This window comes from Nomascus leucogenys, chromosome 20 (genome assembly GCF_006542625.1).
Source record: "Nomascus leucogenys isolate Asia chromosome 20, Asia_NLE_v1, whole genome shotgun sequence".
NCBI classification, from domain to species: domain Eukaryota; kingdom Metazoa; phylum Chordata; class Mammalia; order Primates; family Hylobatidae; genus Nomascus; species Nomascus leucogenys.
In genome coordinates, this window is record NC_044400.1 from 64411804 (window position 1) to 64437124 (window position 25321).

The 25321-nt window shown below is 39.5% G+C and overlaps 1 protein-coding gene across 8 annotated transcripts in view; it reads left to right on the forward strand.

Moving 5' to 3' along the window:
- The window catches only part of KCNIP4 (potassium voltage-gated channel interacting protein 4), a 1193209-nt gene that overhangs the window by 1139867 nt on the left and 28021 nt on the right, over positions 1–25321 (forward strand). For all 8 annotated transcript variants that reach the window (XM_003258519.4, XM_003258520.4, XM_030801363.1 and 5 more), the window contains one exon: positions 23206–23275. In XM_003258519.4, coding sequence (XP_003258567.1) covers positions 23206–23275 — 70 coding nt within the window. The remainder of the gene's footprint in view (positions 1–23205; positions 23276–25321) is intronic.

The following is a 25321-nucleotide window of genomic DNA, read 5'->3' on the forward strand; positions in this document are numbered from 1 at the left end:
TCTGTGAGATACTAGAAAAAAATAAAAACATGCATTGTTTTTCCTTCCTTATGTGGCAAAAACATAAAACCTTTAGCTTTATGCCTCACTAGAGAGAATAAGAATTGTTATCATAAACTCATATAAGTTTTGAAGAGAAACCCTTGCTGATTGAAATAATACCTTCATAATATTTGCAAATAAATGTCTAGACTATCCATGAGCTCTAAAAATGAAAAATGTGCAGATGGAAATGAAAAGTGAATGTGGTAGAATTTTTGGGATTTGAGGCTCTTTTATATGCCTGGAGTTTCTGGACCTTTATCAGAAGACAACATCTGTATATATTAAATGGATACATATGCAATATACTAAAACAGGTAAACAGAAAGGAATAAGAGTTAGACTGCCTCAGTTTCAGGGTAATCACAGCCGTATGGGGATTAGATACACCTAATAGCTGGGAGTCTTTCTGCCCTCCTGAAGGATTCTTAGCCCCTAAGATAATATAATGGAGACTTATTAGCACTTTCAGTAGTACAGAGATTTATACTAATCATCTGTACCATGTGCAAGAATACACTGTAAAAACAATCATTATTATTCTTTTTAATTAATGCATTTATTTTGAAGACAGAGTCTCTCTCTCTCTGTTGCCCAGGCTAGAGTGCAGGAGCAATCATAGCTCACTGCAGCTTCAACCTCTTGGGCTCAAGCAATTCTCCCACCTCAGCCTCCTGAGTAGCTAGGACAAAAGGTGTGTGCCACCACTCCTGGCTAATTTTTTTTTTTTCTTAGAGACTGGGTCTCACTATATTGCCCAGGATGGCCTTGGACTCCTGGCCTCAAGCAATCCTCCTGCTTTGTTTTTCCAAAGGGCTAGGATTACAGGCATGAACCACTGTGTCTGCCCTGGCCTCGTCATTATTAATCATTAGCAAAAGCAAAGAAAATGCAGAAGTAACTCCTACATACAAGTTCATGATTTTGAGTTATTTACATTGTAATCCATGGCAATGTGCGTTTATTCTGTGTGCTCGCTTGCTTGCTTGCTTTTATTTACTTTTAATTTTTGGAGATAGGAGCACAAGATTTTAATCCCCATATATGTTGAAACTATTGTTCCCTTGAAATAAATTCATATGCACAAAGAACATAATAGCTCATCAGTGGATTCTATAAAGGCAAGGCCATGTCTGCTATTCCCCTTTTGTTTGTTCAGTTTACAACAGAGAGCCTGATATACAGTAGATGCTAAATAATTACGTATTGAATAAATAATAAACCAGAGGTAAAAATTCAACTCTGGTAGAGTAAACAGAAAAGAGAGGGACGCTGAGTGTTTCGAATGTGATTGGGATTGTGCTGGGCACTTGATGTAAATCATCTCTTAATTCTCTCCAGAGCTCTGAAAAACAGGTATATGATACCTATTTTATGAATGGCAAAGACCTTGATTCTTAACTTTTAACTAGCAGGCCCCGAATTAACCAACCTTGTCTCAGACCGCACGCCGCAGGCACATTTGCCGTCTCTTCAGTCATTGATCACATCACAGGTATTTGTACACAGCGTTCCTTTGCCTCTTCCCCAGCAATATCTCCTGCTAGTTTTTACTCATCCTTCAGGTCCCTCTTTAAATGTCACATCCTCAGGGAAGTCTTCCCTATAAATTAGAACTTCCATACTTGGTTTGTAGCACTTATCACAACTGTAACTGAATGATTATTTACACAGAACTTTGTTTTATGTGTGACTTCTCCGATAGTCATCAAACTCCAGGAGGGACTTCATCTGTCTTGATTCTTTTAGCTCCATTTCTTCTTACACTCTCTGACATACAATATGCTTTCAAAAACATGTCCTGCATTAATTAATGATGACAAAATCCAGCTTGAAGAAGTTTAGTAATTTATTCAAAGTTCCAGACTAGTAAGTGATATGAGTGGCTCCTAAGGAAGGGGCTGTTAAATTCCAAAAGCTACAAAACTGAGAGTAATAACTAAGAAAGTGGAAGATTGGTATGGTATTCTAAAAATCTTCTGAAATTAAATAAGCAGATGGTATTTAACAAGGATAAACGTAATACCCCACATTACATGAAAACATGACAAAAGCTAACAGGTTCAGAATGAGCATCATTGTAGAAATAATTCCCTCCATGGGGAATGTGTAGTGGGTGTTTATACATCCAGGCACGATGCTAGACATTGTGCATGGGTTATCTTTATTTAAGCCTCATAATAACCTCCAGATAGGGTAGTATCATTATTTTCATCTTAAAGGTTTAAAATGTTCCCCTGTTAAACAGCGAAGCAGGCTCAAGCAGCTTTGACTCCAAAGCCCACATACACGTAGCCATTTCAGAAAGTTTTCAGACTCAAGCTTTGGAACTTTAGTGGCGTTGTCTTGCTTATTTGTTTTCTAAGATTTACAAGTTTTTGGTGACTAAATTAAGGGTGGCCCAACTGCCAAAAAAGTGATTGTGAATTCAGACTGACATACTCCAAATGTAATATCCAAAAATGGAGATCAGAGTCTCTGGGCCCCATTCCCAGAAATAGTTAATTTTTTAAATTATCTAATGTAGGAATGAGGCTGTCACCGTTCATAAAAAGGAAATAGCCTTCCTGAAAGAAATTTACCCAGACAGGCACCAAGCTTAGGAAAAGAACGATCCCTAAAGAAAAAGAACTGGAAATCGCTTTTCTAGCTATCATGGAGGACACTACTGCCCCCTTGTGCCTCAATATGATAATACAACCCGAAGAATGTTCGGGCCAGCTCACCCTGCCGTCTGAGCTCCAAGAGCCCTGGGAAGCTTTCTGCCCCAGCTTGCTCAGAGTCAACAGGCCCGGGAGTTTCCTTCTGGGTCATCTTGCCTGGCATGGGGAGGAGACAGAGGCTTTACTGTCCCACCTGAGAGCCCGGAAATATTGAAGTACTAGACACAGGTTCCTTTTAGGCAGCTACTGTGACCCTTAATAATTGTTCCCTTCATAGCCTCTGAAGAAGCACTAGGAGAAGGCAAAGGAGGGTAGAAACTTCTCAAGTATTTGCAACAATTGCAACAATTTCAAAAATACGTCCTGCATAAATGAGCGATGATAAAATCCAGCTTGAAGAAGTTTAGTAACCTATTCAAAGTTCCAGGCTAGTAAGTGATATGAGTGGCTCATAAGCGAGCTGCTGTTAAATTCCAAAAGCTACAACTGAGAGTAATAACTAAGAAAGTTTTGCAACAAGAACTTAATTAAGCAGACTAAACTTTTTTTTCTTCTTCTTTTTTTTTTTTTTTTTTTTAACTTCAGAGACTCAGGGCTGCTCCTGGAAATGGTAGCTCACTGAGGGAAAAATTTGTGCAAGAGGGACAAACTAGTCTTCTCAGAATGGCAATAAGAAAGGGAAAGGGGCCGGGCGTGGTGGCTCACGCCTGTAATGCCAGCACTTTGGGAGGCTGAAGTGGACGGATTACCTGAGGTCAGGAGTTTGAGATTAGCATGGTGAAACCTCGTCTCCACTAAAAATACAAAGGATTAGCCGGGCGTGGCTAATTAGTGGCAGGTGCCTGTAATCCCAGCTATTCAGGAGGCTGAGGCTGAAGAATCGCTTGAACCTGGGAGGTGGAGGTTGCAGTGAGCCGAGATTGTGCCATTGCATTCCAGCCTGGGAGACAGGAGCAAAACTCGGAAGAAAAGAAAGAAAGAAAGAAAGAGAGAAAGAAAGGGAACAAAATGTATAATAAAATGTATAAAATGTATTTAGAGTTGAATCTGACCTGTCCTGAACCTGCCTCACAAAAGCAGATGACCAGAGACCTTGAGGTCCTGTCCTCTATCCCCTCACCTGGGACATTTCAATTTATTTGTAAAAAACAATTCAAGTTTTCATGCTGTTTTGCCCTGAGAGTTTCAATATGATATTTGTTGATGTCAGTATTTTGAATACTGACTGCTGCCTCCATAGTAAGCTCCTCTGGATGAGGACCATGCTTGCTGATTCGCCGTTATGCTCCTGTGCATAGTCAAGTGCTTGGTATATGAATATGTGTTGAACAAATGACTAACACTTTGTGTTTTAGTGATTAATAGGATTGAACGGCATTGGGATAAAAGTTACCCCTTAGTTAACTTTTCCCCCCGCAGGTGTACTCACCTTTCAAGCTTAGGAAGATGTGAAAGATTTGTAGTCAAACTCAAGTTCAAATCCCAGTCCCACTGACCTTGGGAAAGTTCTTTAAACCTCCCTGTGCTCATTTCTTAAACATTGTGTGGTAAAACATCTACCTCTTCTACTTCTCAGGGATTTAATGAGAACATGTATCTCCTACACCACATGGCTCAGTGCCCAGCAGACCACGAATGATCATTAAAAGTTAGTTTTATTCAGCTGGGCACAGTGGCTCACGCCTGTAATCCTAGCAATTTGGGAGGCCAAGCCGGGTGGATCACGAGGTCAGGAGATTGAGACCATCCTGGCTAACACGGTGAAACCCCATCTCTACTAAAAATACAAAAAAATTAGCCGAGCTTGGTGGTGGGTGCCTGTAGTCCCAGCTACTCTGGAGGCCAAGGAGGGAGAATCACTTGAACCCAGGAGGCAGAGCTTGCAGTGAGCCGAGATCGCACCACTGCACTCCAGCCTGGGCGACAGAGCGAGACTCTGTCTCAAAAAAAAAAAAAAAGTGAGTTTTATTCACCCCCAATTCCTATGCTTTCTCAAAGTGTCTTCGGATAGACTTTAAAAGACGTTCTTCAAAAATCTGGACCTGCATATGCACACCCACCACTGTAATCTATAGACGACACTTCTTTCTCCAGCAGACATTTTGCCAAACTTGTCAGCAACCTGTAAACTCAACTCATTTTTATTTTCTCTTTCCGTAGAAAGGTGTAATACAAGGACAAGAAGGTTGTAGCTTATGTTAGAATGCTTTTGACTATAAGTAACAAAAAAGATCAATAAAAAATGGCTTACACATGAGGAAAATGTGTAATCTCACATAAGGAGTCCAGAAATGATAGTCTAAATGAAGTTATCAAGGGGCCAGAATGTAGCCAATTCAGTGGGTGACACAAATCAGACTGGGAGAGAATAGATTGTTGTAAATCTTCAGGGAAAAAAAGGCTTTATACAACCATGTATATGTAGATGAACGTATGTGTATACCATCATCTCCGTAACAGTCATCTCTCTGTATTCTTGAGGGACTGGGTTCAGACCCCCCCCCAATGGATACCAAAATCTGGGGATACTTAAGTCTTGTTATATGAAATGGTGTAGTATTTACATACAATCTATACATCCTCCCATGTACTTTAAATCATCTCTAGATTACTTATAATACCTAATACAATGGAAATGCTTTGTAAATAGTTGTTATACTGTATTGTTTTCCATTTATATTGTTTGTTTATTTATTTATTTGTTTACTGAGATGGAGTCTTGGTCTGTCTCCCAGGCTGGAGTGCAATGGCATGATCTCGGCTCACTGCAACCTCTGCCTCCTGGGCTCAAGCAATTCTTCTGTCTCAGCCTCCCGAGTAGCCAGGACTACAGGCATGCACCACCACGCCTGGCTAATTTTTTGTATTTTTAGTAGAGACAGGGTTTCGCCATGTTGGCCAGGCTGGTCTCTAACTCCTGACCTCAGGTGATCTGCCCACTTCAGCCTCCCAAGGTGCTGGGATTACAGGTGTGAGCCACTGCACCTGCATTATTTTTCATTTATTTTTAATTTTTGTTTTTTCAAATATTCTCAAGCCACAGTTAGTTGAATCTGTGGATGCTGCAGCTGCGATATGCAGTACCTGCTGTATTTTATTTTATTCCTTCTCATTGAAAAACACTGCGTGTTTCCTTTAAGTAGAATTCTTTTTTTTTTTTTTAATTATTATACTTTAAGTTGTAGGGTACATGTGCACAATGTGCAGGTTTGTTACATATGTATCCATGTGCCATGTTGGTGTGCTGCACCCATTAACTCATCATTTACATTAGGTATATCTCCTAATGCTGTCCCTCCTGCCTCTCCCCACCCCACAACAGTCCCCAGAGTGTGATGTTCCCCTTCCTGTGTCCATGTGTTCTCATTGTTCAATTCCCACCTATGAGTGAGAACATGCGGTGTTTGGTTTTTTGTCCTTGCGATAGTTTACTGAGAATGATGGTTTCCAGTTTCATCCATGTCCCTACAAAGGACATGAACTCATCATTTTTTATGGCTGCATAGTAGTCCATGGTGTATATGTGCCACATTTTCTTAATCCAGTCTATCGTTGTTGGACATTTGGGTTGGTTCCAAGTCTTTGTTATTGTGAATAGTGCCACAATAAACATACGTGTGCATGTGTCTTTATAGCAGCATGATTTATAGTCCTTTGGGTATATACCCAGTAATGGGATGGCTGGGTCAAATGGTATTTCTAATTCGAGATCCCTGAGGAATCTCCACACTGACTTCCACAATGGTTGAACTAGTTTACAGTCCCACCAACAGTGTAAAAGTGTTCCTATTTCTCCACATCCTCTCCAGCATCTGTTGTTTCCTGACTTTTTAATGATGACCATTCTAACTGGTGTGGGATGGTATCTCATTGTGGTTTTGATTTGCATTTCTCTGATGGCCAGTGATGATGAGCATTTTTTCATGTGTTTGTTGGCTGCATAAATGTCTTCTTTTGAGAAGGGTTTGTTCATGTCCTTCGCCCACTTTTTGATGGGGTTGTTTGTTTTTTTCTTGTAAATTTGTTTAAGTTCATTGTAGATTCTGGATATTAGCCCTTTGTCAGATGAGTAGGTTGCGAAAATTTTCTCCCAATTTGTAGGTTGCCTGTTCACTCTGATGGTAGTTTCTTTTGCTGTGCAGAAGCTCTTTAGTTTAATTAGATCCCATTTGTCAATTTTGGCTTTTGTTGCCATTGCTTTTGGTGTTTTAGACATGAAGTCCTTGCCCATGCCTATGTCCTGAATGGTATTGCCTAGGTTTTCTTCCAGGGTTTTAATGGTTTTAAGTCTAACATGTAAGTCTTTAATCCATCCTGAATTAATTTTTGTATAAGGTGTAAGGAAGGGATCCAGTTTCAGCTTTCTACATATAGCTAGCCAGTTTTCCCAGCACCATTTATTAAATAGGGAATCCTTTTCCCATTGCTTGTTTTTGTCAGGTTTGTCAAAGATCAGATAGTTGTACATAGGCTGCATTATTTCTGAGGGCTATGTTCTGATCCATTGATCTATGTCTCTGTTGTGGTAACAGTACCATGCTGTTTTGGTTACTGCAGCCTTGTAGTATAGTTTGAAGTCAGGTAGCGTGATGCCTCCAGCTTTGTTCTTTTGGCTTAGGATTGACTTGGCGATGCAGGCTCTTTTTTGGTTCCATATGAAATTTAAAGTAGTTTTTTCCAATTCTGTGAAGAAAGTCATTGGTAGCTTGATGGGGATGGCATTGAATCTGTAAATTACCTTGGGCAGGATGGCCATTTTCACGATATTGATTCTTCCAACCCATGAGCATGGAATGTTCTTCCATTTGTTTGTATCCTCTTTTATTTCATTGAGCAGTGGTTTGTAGTTCTCCTTGAAGAGGTCCTTCACATCCCTTGTAAGTTGGATTCCTAGGTATTTTAGTCTCTTTGAAGCAATTGTGAATGGGAGTTGACTCATGATTTGGCTCTCTGTTTGTCTGTGATTGGTGAACAAGAATGCTTGTGATTTTTGAACATTGATTTTGTATCCTGAGACTTTGCTGAAGTTGCTTATCAGCTTAAGGAGATTTTGGGCTGAGACAATGGGGTTTTCTAGATATACAATCATATCATCTGCAAACAGGGACAATTTGACTTCCTCTTTTCCTAATTGAATGCTCTTTATTTCCTTCTCCTGCCTGATTACCTTGGCCAGAACTTCCAGCACTATGTTGAATAGGAGCAGTGAGAGAGGGCATCCCTGTCTTGTGCCAGTTTTCAAAGGGAATGCTTCCAGTTTTTGCCCATTCAGTATGATATTGGCTGTGGGTTTGTCATAGATAGCTCTTATGATTTTGAGATACGTCCCATCAATACCTAATTTATTGAGAGTTTTTAGCATGAAGCATTGTTGAATTTTGTCAAAGGCTTTTCTGCATATATTGAGATAATCATGTGGTTTTTGTCTTTGGTTCTGTTTATATGCTGGATTACATTTATTGATTTGCGTATGTTGAACCAGCCTTGCATCCCAGGGATGAAGCCCACTTGATCATGGTGGATAAGCTTTTTGATGTGCTGCTGGATTCAATTTGCCAGTATTTTATTGAGGATTTTTGCATCAATGTTCATCAAGGATATTGGTCTGAAATTCTCTTTTTTGGTTGTGTCTCTGCCAGGCTTTGGTATCAGGATGATGCTGGCCTCATAAAATGTCTTAGGGAGGATTCCCTCTTTTTCTATCGATTGGAATAGTTTCAGAAGGAATGGTACCAGTTCCTCCTTGTACCTCTGGTAGAATTTGGCTGTGAATCCATCAGGTTCTGGACTCTTTTTGGTTGGTAAGCTATTGATTATTGCCACAATTTCAGAGCCTGTTATTGGTCTATTCAGAGATTCAACTTCTTCCTGGTTTAGTCTTGGGAGGGTGTATGTGTCAAGGAACTTATCCATTTCTTCTAGATTTTCTAGTTTATTTGCGTAGAGGTGTTTGTAGTATTCTCTGATGGTAGATTGTATTTCTGTGGGATCGGTGGTGATACCCCTTTATCCTTTTTTATTGCTTCTATTTCACCCGCCATTGCCCAGGCTTGCTTAGGTAAACAAAGCAACCAGGAAGCTGGAACTGGGTGGAGCCCACCACAGCTCAAGGAGGCCTGCCTGCCTCTGTAGGCTCCACCTCTGGGGGCAGGGCACAGACAAAAAGACAGCAGGAACCTCTGCAGTCTTAAATGTCCCTCTCTGACAGCTTTGAAGAGAGTAGTTGTTCTCCCAGCATGCAGCTGGAGATCTGAGAATGGGCAGACTGCCTCCTAAAGTGGATCCCTGACCCCTGAGCAGCCTAACTGGGAGGCACTCCCCAGTAGGGACAGACTGACACCTCACTTGGCCAGGTACTCCTCTGAGACAAAACTTCCAGAGGAATAATCAGACAGCTGAATTTGCGGTCCATGAAAATCTGCTGTTCTGCAGCCACTGCTGCTGACACCCAGCAAAACAGCGTCTGGAGTGGACCTCTAGCAAACTCAAACAGACCTGCAGCTGAGGGTCCTGTCTGGTAGAAGGAAAACTAACCAACAGAAAGGACACCCACACCAAAAACCCATCTGTATATCACCATCATCAAAGACCAAAAGTAGATAAAACCACAAAGATGGGGAAAAAACAGAGCAGAAAAACTGGAAATTCTAAAAAGCAGAGCACCTCTCCTCCTCCAAAGGAACGCAGTTCCTCACCAGCAACGGAACAAAGGTGGACGGAGAATGACTTTGACGAGTTGAGAGAAGAAGGCTTCAGATGCTCAAGCTACTCCGAGCTACGGGAGGAAATTCAAACCAATGGCAAAGAAGTTAAAAACTTTGAAAAAAAATAGATGAATGTATAACTAAGATAACCAGTGCAGAGAAGGGCTTAAAGGAGCTGATGGAGCTGAAAGCCAAGTTTTGAGAACTACGTGAAGATTGCAGAAGCCTCGGTAGCCGATGCAATCAACTGGAAGAAAGGGTATCACTGATGGAAGATGAAATGAATGAAATGAAGTGGGAAGAGAAGTTTAGAGAAAAAAGAATAAAAAGAAACGAACAAAGCCTCCAAGAAATATGGGACTATGTGAAGAGACCAAATCTATGTCTGACTGGTGTACCTGAAAGTGACGGGGAGAATGGAACCAAGTTGGAAAACACTCTGCAGGATATTATCCAGGAGAACTTCTCCAATATAGCAAGGCAGGCCAACATTCAGATTCAGGAAATACAGAGAACGCCACAAAGATACTCCTCGAGAAGAGCAACTCCAAGATACATAATTGTCAGATTCACCAAAGTTGAAATGTAGGAAAAAATGTTAAGGGTGGCCAGAGAGAAAGGTCGGGTTACCCACAAAGGGAAGCCCATCAGACTAACAGCGGATCTCTTGGCAGAAACTCTACAAGCCAGAAGAGAGTGGGGGCCGATATTCAACATTCTTAAAGAAAAGAATTTTCAACCCAGAATCTCATATCCAGCCAAACTAAGCTTCATGATTGAAGGAGAAATAAAATACTTTACAGACAAGCAAATGCTGAGTGATTTTGTCACCACCAGGCCTGCCCTAAAAGAGCTCCTGAAGAAAGCACTAAACATGGAAAGGAAGAACCGGTACCGGCCACTGCAAAAACATGCCAAATTGTAAAGACCATCGATGCTAGGGAGAAACTGCATCAACTAACGAGCAAAATAACCAACTAACATCATAATGACAGGATCAAATTCACACATAACAATATTAACTTTAAATGTAAATGGGCTAAATGCTCCAATTAAAAGACATACACTGGCAAATTGGATAAGGAGTCAAGACCCATCAGTGTGTTGTATTCAGGAAACCCATCTCACGTGCAGAGACACACATAGACTCAAAATAAAGGGGTGGAGGAAGATCTACCAAGCAAATGGAAAGCAAAAAAAGGCAGGGGTTGCAATCCTAGTCTCTGATAAAATAGACTTTAAACCAACAAAGATCAAAAGAGACAAAGAAGGCCATTACATAATGGCAAAGGGATCAATTCAACAAGAAGTAACTATCCTAAATATATATGCACCCACACAAGAGCACCCAGATTCATAAAGCAAGTCCTGAGCAACCTACAAAGAGACTTAAACTCCCACACAATAATAGTGGGAGACTTTAACACCCCACTGTCAACATTAGACAGATCAATGAGACAGAAAGTTAACAAGGATACCCAGGAATTCAACTCAGCTCTGCACCAAGTGGACCTAATAGACATCTACAGAACTCTCCACCCCAAATCAACAGAATATACATTTTTTTCAGTGCCACACCACACCTATTCCAAAATTGACCACATAGTTGGAAGTAAAGCTCTCCTCAGCAAATGTAAAAGAACAGAAATTATAACAAACTGTCTCTCAGACCACAGTGCAATCAAACTAGAACTCAGGATCAAGAAACTCACTCAAAACCGCTCAACTACATGGAAACTGAACAGCCTGCTCCTGAATGACTGCTGGGTACATAACGAAATGAAGGCAGAAATAAAGATGTTCTTTGAAACCAAGGAGAACAAAGACACAACATACAAGAATCTCTGGGACACATTCAAAGCAGTGGGTAGAGGGAAATTTATAGCACTAAATGCCCACAAGAGAAAGCAGGAAAGATCCAAAACTGACACCCTAACATCACAATTAAAAGAACTAGAAAAGCAAGAGCAAACACATGCAAAAGCTAGCAGAAGGCAAGAAATAACTAAAATCAGAGCGGAACTGAAGGAAATAGAGACAAAAAAACCCTTCAAAAAATTAATGAATCCAGGAGCCGGTTTTTTGAAAAGATCAACAAAATTGATAGACCACTAGCAAGACTAATAAAGAAGAAAAGAGAGAAGTAGAATTCTTTACTTGGTATTTTTTTTTTTGGTCAATATCATTAGACTGATATGCCAACTTGAAAGTGATCTAATCAATTAGTAAAATGTAAAAAAATTTATATCTGCTTTGGATATAGGCAGACATGCTCTAGATGGGGAACACTCAGCATATGGGATACTGTTCTTAGCACTTATAAAAAATATTGAATTTTGGCCTCACAGCTAGTCTTTACACTGCTGAGTCTAAAGCCTTGACAGAGTATAGTCCTTTCAAATCGCATTAAACTATGGCAGTGTCAAGAAATATAGTTGCGAGTTGTGGTGGATACATCTGTGCATATAATTGTAGAAAAAAGACTGTTGTTAAACAAAAACTGCTATGAAAACCAAAATGAACTGATGTTCAGAAGAAGCAGGCTTCGGTAGGTATTAATAGATATCTAAAGGCAGCCACTCATGATCCCTGTCTCTTGGTTATTCAATCAAATACTAATCAGGGTACTACTGTGATGAGATTTTGCAGATATAATTAAAGTCTCAGGGCAGTTGACCTTAAGATACAGAGATCATCTTTGTGGGCTTGATCTAATCACAGGAGTCCTTTACCAAAGGGGAAGTAAGAGAGAATCAGAGTGTGAGAAGGACTCAACAGGCCTTTGCTTTGCTGGTTTGAAGATGGAATGAAGCTGAGAGAGAAGCCCCCAGTAAACAGCCACAAGGTTACAGGGATCTGGGTCCTACAACCACAGAAGCTGAATTCTACCAACAACCTCAGTGAGCTTGGAAGAGGACTGCAAGTCCCAGATGAGAACCACAGCCAGTTTAAGTGGGAGACTGAGCAGAGAACACAGCTAAGCCATGTCAGACTCTTTTATCCCACCAAACTGTGAGATGATAAATTTGTGTTGTTTAAAGTTACTAAGTTTATGGTAATTTTTTATGCAACAATAGAAAACTGATACATAGGCTTTCTCCCACGGCACCATTGTCTTTTTTTTCCACTAAATGGTTTTAGGTGCCTATAGAATTTAACTACATTATAATTTTTTAAAAGACCCTGACAAAATGGACACTGTCTTCCAGATAAAGCTGGGAAAATCCTTTTAAAAGTCTCCCTAAATCAAACAATTCTACATGCACTCCGCTAAAGATTCAGGGGTTGAGCCCAATCCCAGGAAGCCTCCTACAAAATTTGGAAAATGTCTTTTTGCAGAACCAACTTAAGTTACTTGAAGAGATAATAGTAAAAATAAGTAAAATTTGTAGAATGTTTAGTATTATGCTAGAATCTTTATATACATAATGCCAATTTGTTCTCATTTCTTTACTATAAGATGCTATTGTTTCCTGCATTTTTAAAGACTAAGACTCAAAGCAGAACTTTTCAATTATTTCTTCGTTAGTAGTAGAGCTGAAACTTGAGCCAGTTTTTTTTTTTTTTTTTTTTTTTGGCTGTAAATCTCATATAATTTCCTTCTTCCATACGGTTAGAAGGCAGAACTAGAAGGGGAGAGAACCTTTGCCTAGCACCTTGAATTTCTGCTTCATCCTGGGTGACCCTGAGAACTCGTGGGGCTCAGAATGTGCCCACATCCTTGCAGCTGAATTGAATCTTGGTCACCCAGCTCTCATTCCTTTTCCAAGGATAGTATCTAGGTCAGCCTTTTCCCACCATTGGCTGTTTCTTTTTTTAATCTGCAATTCATATTTAACCACTGTGACCCCAGAAGTGTGTTCAGGAAATGGAAGAGGTAGTTAATGCGGATTTTAGAAACAAGAAAATACCCAATGTGTTGAGTATATTCAGTTTTTAAAATTGGTTGCGTTTCTTTCATCCATTGTCTATTTTAATTTGCATTTCTTTTGCTTACCTGTGATGTTAGTATTACTTACCTGTTATATCAGATGAGAACATTTAGACTAAGAAGGAATAAATGAGTTGCTAGGAGTTCAAAAACCTGGGCATATTAGAACAGAAATTTATAGCCAGCTCTAGTTCTTAATGATCAGCTTTTCCGCTTTGAAAACTGAAAGGTTAATCCTATAATTTTTAAATGAGCTTTTTAGAGTCCAATTTTTGACTATGTTAAGCTTTTTATGTTGAAATAAGAAGTGTTTTTTCTTGATCCTAGCCATCTCCCCTTAATTTCTGCCATCATAGTCATTGTGGGCAATCATGGGGATATCAGAACCCCCATGACTATCTTGGTCTTGGTCTTAGGAGTTCTAAAAATTTAGGCCCAAGTTTTGAAGGACATTATCAGAGCAAATTCATTTTCTAATTTATTAAAAGCTAATAACTGACTGAAGATGTATTCATTCAGCATAAATAGTTTTAGTATTCCCTATTCTAAACATCGTAAAGGTTAGTCCCTGCCCTGTATTTACTAACTCTAAAGAGGGCAGAGAAGTCCACAGAATCTGGTGATATCAACAAAACAGGTTGTAGGATTGTGTCATTTAAATTTAGAAAATTCTCCTACAATTATAGAATGCCAGAGAATCTCTGAATTGTCATACTACATGCTAAATACTACTTTAACAAGCAGACTACCTTGTATCTTCTCCTTAGCACCAGAGGTGGATGTGAGAGTTGGTGAAATATACAGATGCTTAAGAAATGTGGCATTACAGGTATCATGAAAGGATCCCCAAATAACTATTTCACAAGCACTTTTAGTTTTGTTTTTTCCTATGAAATGTCTTACTATAATTCTTTTTTTAATCCTGAAGAAGTCTCTAAATGTTTAATAACAATTCTGATCCTGAGGAGAAGACACATATCAGAAAAGAATGATTTAGGGGAAGAGAAGATTTCAGCTAAATAGAGTGGGCAAAGATTAGTGGAGTGGACAAGATTATAATTATATGATGTTATTATACATGTGATTTGCATACCATTGCAGCTATTTCTCATGCATTTCAACAGAGCTCTGAAAACCTTCCAGGGAATGCTGAAAGGTTTCCTTATGAGGTGAAAGTATAAGAACACTTGAAGCACTCACAAAATACGTTTCTTAGCAATTTCCTATGCATACATGGATCTTTCTCCAAAGCACCCTTCCCAACACTTTCCATGATGATTTCAAACATACTCATGTAAGCATCGCTGGGGAAAACTTTCATTTAAATTAATAAATAAGAAGCTCCTGGGTTTCTACTGACGTTTATTTCCATGATGGTGGCCTTTATTCTCCTCTGCTATCGTTTACAATTACAATATTTCTTTCTTTTAGGGTAAATTCTGGTGATATTAGATAGAGTGATTCAACTTATAACACTAGAATAGAAGGCATAATTCATATATGCTTCATAAGCTAATTGCATTCCAGACCTGTGTTATTCTAGATTCAGCCACGTTGATAAATATGATTTATCCTTGGTCTACCGGCATTGATGTTACAGTCACTCATTGCGTGATGGAGTTCTGCTTACCAAATCCTAAACTATTACCATGGTACTAACAGCTAATATTAAATGACCAAATATGATGTGTAAGGTAGAGGGCTAGGATAATAGCATAATATGCGTATCTTATTCATTCTCATAGCAGCTCTCTGAGGTCAATGCCTGTCCCCATTTCACAGAGGAGAGCAATGAGACTTAGATTAAACAGTTTGCCTGAAGCTACACAGCTCCCAAGTGGCAGAGTAGGGGTTCAACCCAGGCCTTCTATTTAACTCCAGAGCCTAAGAATATAAGCACTGCACTAGATTCCTCTAAATACTACCTGACAAAAAATACCAGCTATTGTGTGGACATGAAGACATTTGCAGTATCAAAGCTTAGTCCTAGACCTCAGGAAACCTAGACATGAAGTCAGGCTCAGCAGCCCCCTATGTGTCTATGGTCAGTTCCTGTAACCTCCTTAAGCTCTATCCCCTCACCTTCAAAATGAGGCCATTGAATTGAACTGTCTCTAAAGTTGCTTTATTTTTGTTTGTTTGCTTGTTTGTTTTTTGAGACGGAGTTTTGCTCTGTCACCCAGGCTGGAGTGTAGTGGCATGATCTCAGCTCACTGCAACCTCCGCCTCCCAGATTCAAGTGATTCTCCTGCTCAGCCTGCTGAGTAGCTCGGATTATAGGCATGTGCCACCATGCCTGGCTGATTTTTGTATTTTTAGTAGAGACAGGGTTTCACCATGTTGTCCAAGCTGGTCTCGAACCCCTGATTTCAGGTGATCCACCCACCTTGGCCTCCCAAAGTACTAGGATTACAGGCATGAGCCACCGTGCCTGGCCTCTAAGTTTGCTTTAAACACTCAAGTTTCCTGATTCTGTGATCTGTAGGTTAGATCTGCTATTTTCTAATTATGGGAATGCAGAGGCCCCTTTCTAAGACAGTTCATTCATTTGTAAAATGGAGTTAATACTAACATCTTTCTATTCCCATGAGATAATCCATGTAAAACATTTAATGCAAGGGTTGGAACATAGAAAGTGCTCATGTGTATTAGCTTATCATCATCAGTATCATCATCATCACAATAATTATAAAATATCAATACTAATCAAGTATTACTTTATGCTGATTATTACAATAGTAATAATGCCCTATTAGAATTGATATTAGTACTAGCATAGTATTCATTGCATATCTACAACTTGTCTTGACCCTCACATGCATCCCCACATGGCCTGAGAGGACTGAAAAGGCTCATCAGGGAATGCAGCAGTAAGGCCCCAAAAGGTGACTGTTTCTTCACCAACTGACAAATCTATGGCAGTTATATTGCAAAGAAAACCTCATTCCACATTTATTGTGTTGTGATCATATCACAGTGAAGGGCTTCAGAGGCAATAAAAGAAATGCAAGGGTCATCATAGATGAGTATACCAGCCAGCAGAACCAGGGACCTCCAGCTCCTAAATGCTGGACAGAGCAGATTTGACTGGTCCTAAAAACCAGAACATTTTCCTCGGCCCATTACTGTCTAGCCATTTACAGTAACAGTAAAGAGTATGTGGCAAGCAGGAAGGTCGGGAGGTTCTTGTTGCACTAAAACCAAAGATTTCTAAAAAGAAAAAAATTATTTTCCTCAAATCTCTCAAGCTACAATGCACAATAAATTTTAATCAGTGCTCCCAATTTTGATTGAAATGGCTTCCCTTTGCACATGCCTCTCTCCAACGCAGCTGTGATGGGCGCCTCTGGGTACAAGAACACCTTGTACATCTTCCCAAAAGAAGGATTTCCACAGATGACTCTCCAGGAGACTATGTTTTCAGTCCTAATAGAAGAAAAAGTAATAATCCAGAAGGCAAGATAGCATTGCAATTCATGGAGTCAGAGCTATGAGTTTGATTCCACTAAATGTTATATTCCACAAGAGCAAAAAAGAAATGGAATTTTAAAAATTCATTCTTGTATCCTCAGTGCCCAGAATAGTAAAAGGCATATGAACTATTTGCTGACACTTAGAAGGCTTTAAATAACTACTTATTGAATAAATGAGCAAAAAGATGTCTCTGTCAAAACCTGTGTGACTCAAACAAGTGACTTCATCTCTCCAAGCTCATTGTCCTCATGTCTAAATAATACCCACCTTTCAGGGTTGATGAAAATGTTAAAAGTAATGGTCTGCATAAGAAAGAATGGAGTTGTTTATTTTATACTCAATAAACCATTGTGATTGTGGTGATGTGGTCCGGCTGACTGCCATCACAGCAACCCTGTCTGCGTGAAAAACAGGCAAATTGCTTTATCCCTTGGAGAGACCTGTCCAAATGCCTCAATGTCCACTGGTAATTTTCAGAATGATGATTGGATTCATGAGGGAAGCAAATTATTGGTGTTTGTTCATGGGGTTGTGTGTGTGTGTCCAATTCCCATGCGATTCTTGTCAGTAGCTCCTCTTGGTGTGAGACTTTCTCGTAAAGTTGCGGTGGCAGCACAAATGGATGCAGCGTTTCTGGAAAGTACCATGACTGTGCATAGGAAGAGCTTTCAATGGTTTAAACTGGTTGGTCTTATGATTCTCCTTCTGGGATTAGTCATAAAGAAGGACCACAGGTGCAGTCACAGATGGATGCATAGAATATTAATTACATCATTATTCCTACTGTAGTGCAAAAATGCCAAAATTGCCTCAATATGCAACAGTATGGTAAGTTCAGTGGATGCATTATTATGCAGTCATTAAAAATCATGATGTAAAAAATGTTCAGGATATTTCCTAAAGTTAAAGAACATAAAATACTATAATTTTGTCTTATTAAAACTTTATTTCTACAGTATATATGCTTAGATAAATGACCAATATACTCTTACAGTAGTCAGATTATGGGTGATTTTCATTTTCTTTACTTTTTTTCTATAGAGGGCATATTTTCATGGAATAATCATCTGCTAATAATCAGACAAAATTTCATTAGAAAATAGAATACAGAACCATAAGGGTTAGTAGGGTGAGCTTACAGCAAATTCTCAGAAGGTGGACGAGTGAGGCATTTCTCACTTTCCCTAAACCCGGGAACCCTACTGCTTCTTGGATCCTTAGAAAAATCTAATGAAAAAATTCATGCTCAGATATTTAAGCTTCATTGTACTTATTTACTTGAAGCAAGTAAACAGTCTTTAAAAATGACATCTGGGAAATGGAGACAATTTATACTGCTAAATGACTTAATAATCTTCATGTTACAACATCAGTGGGAGGCTGGGCTCACACCTGTAATCCCAGCACTTTGGGAGGCCAAGGCAGGATTGCTTGTGGCAGGGAATTCAAATCCAGCCTGGGCAACATAGTGAGATCCCATCTTTACAAAAATAAAAAATAAAAATCAATAAATAAAGCATCAGTGGGAGAACTGTTTCACAACACAGACACTTGGAGTATCTTTCAAACATGTCGCAGGGATAGATATTCCAAACTCTTTACCAAATCTGCATTCTTGTCTTCTTCCTGGCCATACCAGACTTCTTATTTTATTTGGGGTAGACACATTAAGTGATCTCTAACAACAAAAAAATGAGAATAGAAATGATGTATACCACTTTAAGACCTGGCCCATAAAAAGCTTCCATGTTCTCTCTTCAGCGTTCTTTTCCTCCTTCTGGATGAGACAGTCATAGAGACTGTTGGAGCCATATGTTAAAGTCACCAAATCTTCATTAGCCTCTGTCCCTAGAACCATCAATTGATCTGTACACTCACCCAAGATTGTTATGTGAATAAGAAATATACTACATGGTTTTTAAATGTGTTATACAGGTTGAATATCCCTCATCCAAAAAAGCAAAATACTGTAAAATCCAAAACTTTTTGAGGGACAGAATGGCATTCAAAGTAAATGCTCATTGGAGCATTTCAGATTTTCAGGTTAGGTATGTTCAACTGGTGATATGGTTATGCTTTGTGCCCCACCCAAATCTCATCTTGAATTGTAATCCCCATAATCCCCATGTGTCAAGGGAGAGACCAGGTGGAGGTAATTGAATCATGGAGGCAGTTTCCCCCATGCTGTTCTCGTGATAGTGAGTGAGTTCTCCTGAGGTCTGATGGTTTTATAAGGGGCTCCGCCCTTTCACTCAGCACTTCTCCTTCTTGCTGCCTTGTGAAGAAGGTGCCTTCCTTTTCCTTTGCCTTCCACCATGATTGTAAGTTTCCTGAGGCCTCCCAGGGATGCTGACTTGTGAGTCAATTAACCTCTTTCCTTTATAAATTACCCAGACTCGGGCAGTTCTATAAAGAACTATAAAGCAGTGTGAAAATGAACTAACACAACTGCTGAGTGTCATGTGAATATTCCAAATCCCGAAAAATCTAAAATCCGAGACACTTCTGTTCCCAAGCATTTTGAGTATGGGATATTTGAGGGCCTAATTGTTACAGCAGCAAGAGTTACAGCAGCCTAATTGTTGCAGCAGCACATTGTTTATGGTTTACACTTTGCTGTACGTGCAGCCTGGCCAAATTCATTCTTGATGGAGAAGTAGAGAGACCACTTTTATGGAGAGATCACTACACAAAAGAGGTGAAGAAAAAGTTAGAGAATGTATACCATCTTGTAAATCACTAGCATCCTTTTCTCACCTGAAGGTTAAAAAAATGCACCAGTTTCAATAAAAAATCTCTGGGAATAAATAGAAGATCATCATTCTTGGATTTGATTTTTTAATATTTTATCTAGTTTTTGGTCTTTGCTATGGTCTGAATGTTTGTGTCCCTTCAGAACTCATATGTTGAAATCCTAACCCCCAATGTGATGGTATTAGGAGGTGGGGCCTTTGGGAGATGATTAGATCATGTGGACAGAGACTTCATGAATGAGATGAGTGTCCTTTTATAAAAGACCCCACAGAGCTAGCTCGCCCCTTCCACCATGTGGGGACACAGCTAGAAGGTGCCATCTATGAACCAGGAATGTGGCCTCATCAAGCACTGAATCTGCTGACCCTGTGGTCTTAGACTTCCTAGCCTCCAGTACTATGAGAAATAAATTTCTATTGTTTATAAGCTGCCTGGTCTATGACATTTTGTTAAAGGAGCCTGAACAAAGACAGTCTTTATTTTTCTAGTTGCATAGAGGTTCCATGATGGTAAGACCTTTGACTTGTTTATTGTAGCAGTCCAGTTCCTAGAAGACTTCTGGAATAATAGGCATACAATATGTGTTCGTAGAGATGTAAACTAATGTAGTAAATATAAGGTGGATAAAACAAATTTATCTGGTGAGACTTTCCACCCTGAAACTTGGCCAGCAGTTTTCATTTGGCAGAGAAAAGATTTCCTCTGACGGAGATATGTAATTAAACATAAAACACATGCATATCAGATAGTCAATTTACAAATTCATTTCACATTATATCTATCAAACGCATCTAGAGACTGAAGGCAGCTAACAAATTTGTTGATGCAGAGGTCCCTTTGCTTACAGTCCCTCTTCCTTTATCGGCGTCAACTTTAACTCTCGGGCACCTTTCCAGCTCTAACTTTGCACAAGATTGCCACCTGATGGCAGAGAGCCAGGTATTTACTCTCTCTTTACTATCCCAAGCAAATGGCTTAGCATTAAATAGCCAATAAATCACAATTTCCATGTGTAAGAGGGTCCAACTGCAAAGTGTTTAGTCTTAAAATGGGTCCATTGGTGCCAGCTAGATAGTCAAAATGTTTGAGAGATTGGCTGTATACATACCACCTTCTTTCCTTTTTGGAGTTGTAGCTATTGGTTGTTAATTCATTTATGTACTAGGGTCCTTCAGAGAAATGGAACTAATAGGATGTGTGAGTATAAAGAGATTTATTAAGACATTGGCTCACACTTTGTGGAGCCTTGGCCAGCTTGATATCTAATGGAGGGGTCTGGCAAGCTGGAGCCTCAGAAAACAGTTACAGTTCAAGTCCAAAGGCAGGGTGTTGGTCAACAAGGGAAGCCAATATTACAGATGATGTCTGAAGAATACTCTTTCTCTGGGAAGGTCCGTCTTTGTTCTGTTCAGGCCTTAAACTGATTCAGTGCAGCCCCCTCACATTATGGAGGGCAATCTGCTTTACTTAAAGTCTACCAGCTTAAATGTATTGAAAGTAATAGCAAAAGCCAAAATTGCTTTTGCATCAATGTAATAAATCTCAAAAACACCCTTACAGAACTATCCAGAATAATGCTTGACCAAACACTTGGACACTATGGCCCAGATAAGTTAAACACATAAAATCAACCATCACAGTTCACTTGCTTGCTTGCTTGCTCATTTGTTTTTGGTTGTTTTTTTCTTTACTCCAATTCTCTTAGGTCCTTGAGGTCATCATTATTTCCACAGGGGTCATCCAATACGAAATCTTGTCGTGACCTGGAGAGTCCCAAGCCCACATTCCAGCTTCCCCACTGGCTTAGTGTGTAACAAAGTGCTTTGCCACTCAACACTTCCAGTTCTGCCTCTGTGAATGGAGCTATTTTGCCTACCTAAGCTCATTATCATTAACAAATGGGATAAAAACATATTGAGAAGCTCTGTAAACACAAATTCACATTGAAACTGTTAGTTAACATTGTTTATGTATCAAAGGTCCTACCTTTCAAAACAACAAATAGGAAAATAGAAAATTCTGCAGGTGAAGCACATTAGTTGAGTAACTTACTCATTGGAATAAAGAAAGACCAAATTAAGAAAGTAAGTTTATTAGTGAGGGAACAATGATTTTAAGGGCTAAGTGACGTTTTAAATACTACCATAGGTGATTGATAAAGATGCCGGAAGCAGTACTGAATTTAGAGTACACAGAATATTCATGTCTAAAGTCAGGACTGTTGGGGAGTTAGCACACCATTCATCCTTCCCCAGCGAACTTAGTCCTGGGTGGATGTTAGGTGGTGTGGGAGTGCTGTAACAACTAGAGTCAGGGGAGCTCTGATCACATGGGACTGTTCATGAGAATCTACTAAAAGAGACTAAACAGAACTTACCACTTCTCCACTTAGAATGTACAGTTGACTCTTGAACACCACTAGTTGGAAGTGTGTGGGTCCGCTTATATGTGGATTTTTGTCAATAAATATAGTCGCCCCTCTGAATTTGCAGCTTCAGCATCCACAGCCAAATGCAGATCAAAGATACAGGATAGGAAGGACCAACTTCTCTTATCTGCAGGTTCTGCAGTGCCAAGTGTGGGACTTGAGTGTGCGTGGATTTTGGTATCCGCAGTGGTCCTGGAAGCAATGCCCCATGGATAACAAGGGATCACCATACAGTTAGTATCTCACATGTGATTCAATTCTGGGCTATCATGTGATTGTCAGTCTCCACCACTCAGGGAGCCTCTATGCCTAACATTCTTAACCAGAATAGTTCTTATGACTCCAAAAAATGGAGAAATTTCCAGAGATTGGGGGACAATTTGCTTGCTCAAACCTTATATTCTGCACCAAGGCAGTCCCCTTCTGATACTTTAGATTTAAGTTTCTTTTTTCTTTTTTTAGCAAAAATGTCAAAACCACTCTCAGGGGGCTAGCCTTGCCCTATGGCCCCTCCAGGTCAGTTGTCCAACATGGGTGTAGTTCCCAAGATCAATGTCCATCGTTCTTTGATAAGTTGACCCAGGGACAAAGGTAGGGATCTATTAAGCCCAGGCCAGGCCGTTTCTTTGCAGACCCTCCTTTCCGGAAGTTCAAAAACATCATGGGGTTCTATCTCACCGAAGGTCACTTGTTACAAAACCATGTCTCGGGTATGCCTAGACATCCTGTTAACAAGCATTAGTATCTATTCCTGGTTGAAGCTTCTTGAGCCACTGGAGATGCCAATAGAGTAATTTTGCCATTGAACCGAAAATTCTGTGGGTTCAGAAAACCTTGAGAGGACAAAACCAAGATTCACCAAAGACCATATTATAAACATCTTGCAACATGCTTGCTGTGTGAAAAATAATGCAATTTCCTTTTATTTGTAATAAATATCCGTGTTCTTAAAAGCAGTATTGTGTTTTTGAATACATTACACCTACTTTGATACTCAACATGCAAAGATATTTACATCTATTTTTTTTTCCTGTGAGAACTGGAACAAAGATAAGTTTATAGTGTGCTTTTATGCCATTTGTAATAATGGATGAATGGTTAGTTTTCTTGGTGCAGCTTTGCATGGTAGACAGTTCTGTTTCAAAATGTGCAAAAAAATTCAGTTTTATGAACACTTTGCTCATATTCCTTCTCTGCCACTTTCCCTAGGAATGCCCCAGTGGTGTTGTTAATGAAGAAACCTTCAAAGAGATTTACTCGCAGTTCTTTCCACAGGGAGGTAAGTACAAATGTGGACTTGTTAACATACTATCAGAGTTACAATTATGCTTGCAGTGTTGAGTTTAGTTTAATTTTTCATAGCATGATGCTACATTTTTAATCGTTATGTAAAAGAATAGATGCACAGCATGCAAGTGCATATAATTTTTAATGTATCATAAAAGCCAGAGACTTAGTAATTATCAAATATCCAAGAGGCTGCTCTTTAGTTTAATACAACTACTACTGTGTGCCCAGTACTGTGGCTCTCAAATGCACAATGTTTTCTGACTATTACAAGGGTGCTCAAAAATGTCACGAAGCTCATTCACATGCATTGTAGGTCTCACTTGATTCTCCCAGCTCTCAAAATTAGGACAAATGTGATTATCCTCAATTTATAGATATGAAATCTGGGGATTGGAGAAGGTAAAAATGGTTTGCTCAGGGCCACATATTGACTCAGTGGCAGATCTGGGTTATAACCTAGATTTTCTGCAGCCTCCCCTTGTATATTTTCTGCTGTTCCTCTTTCTTTCAGTAACTCTTTACTGTGCTCCCTCATCTGAGAAAATTAAAACCATCCTAGATATTATTTTAATTGGAAAGAAAACACAAGGATAGCATAATGATAATACATGCATGTTAGAGATGAGTGAAAAGATATTCTTGCCATTGGACCTTATAGTTTTTCTTTCAATCACCTAACAGATGCCCAACTTATATTTGTCCCACAGCCTACGGTGTGCCTAGCCATGCATGAGCTGCTGATCACGTAGGGGGAATTAAGAGCAATAGGATGTGATTTCTGCCCAAAAGAATGTTATAGCTAGTGTAGCAGATGGACAATGTCAACCTGTGATTATGGGAGTTAAAAAATAATATTCTGAGAGCACAGTGCTGGCATGATTAAATTAGCTGCAGGACAGAGAGGACATAAAAAGAGACTCTTCAGATGAGTTGAACCTGAGCTGAAGTTGTTGCCATTCAGCAAGCATCTAATATGTTCCTGTCCCTGGCGTGCCTCACCATCCAACAACCCTACCTATAATCCTCATTTTTTTATAGATACACACGTGGAAACTAAGGTGCAGAGAGTTTGATCATTTCCAAAGTATATAGTCTTTCACTCTCCCATTATACCTCTCAGGAGAAGTTCACTTCTGAGTATGATGTCTTCCTGCTTTAAAAGGCTGTAGGGACATGACATTTTAGACAAATGGGGTGTAAACAAAGGGTCAGAGCATAGAACTGAAGATGGACATTTGCAGGAAATTGCCAGGATTTGGGTGTGACTAGGGTAGAGAGTGTACAATGGAGGGTGAAATGTCCTAGAGAGTCAAGGATGACATATGAAGAAATGGGACTTTATCCTTGAGGTGATGCAAAGCCACTGATAAGTTTAAGTGGGATCTGTTACATTACAGTCAGATTTGTGTTTGGGATACATTTCACTGATAGGTCAGTGGAAGATTAACTTGAGGTCAGCAGTACTGCAGGCAAGGAGACTAATTAGAGGATTACTACTGTAGGAGGCAAAACAATAAGGTCTTTAAACAAGGATATGCATAGGAGAAATTGAGAAGTGGGGACAGATTACAGACATATTTAGATGACAAAAAATGGAAGAATTTAGTGATGAACTTTTTGTGGCATAAAGAGATGAAGAGAGGAGTTCGTGATACCTTCTAGGATTCCATCATGGACACCAGGTGACTCTTTACAGGAGGAGTAGGGGGATAATGATCTCAGTTTTGGATAAATTACATCTGAGGCGCCTGTGGGGATTTAGACTCAACAAGAAGTTGGTACAAATCTGAGGCTCAGAGGACAAGTCAGAGAAATAAAGAGATTTGAGAATTATTAATCAAGAAGTAGTGGTTAAATCCATGATGTAGATGAGGTTACTGGGGGAATTATGAAAGGTGGCAAGGTCCATAAGGCCAGTATGAAACTCCAGAACACATGTCAAGAACCATAAGGAAAAGGGATCAACAAAGGAGACAGAGAATGAACAGTGTATGGAAATAAACACAAGAGAGATAGTTCAGAAATGAAACGATAA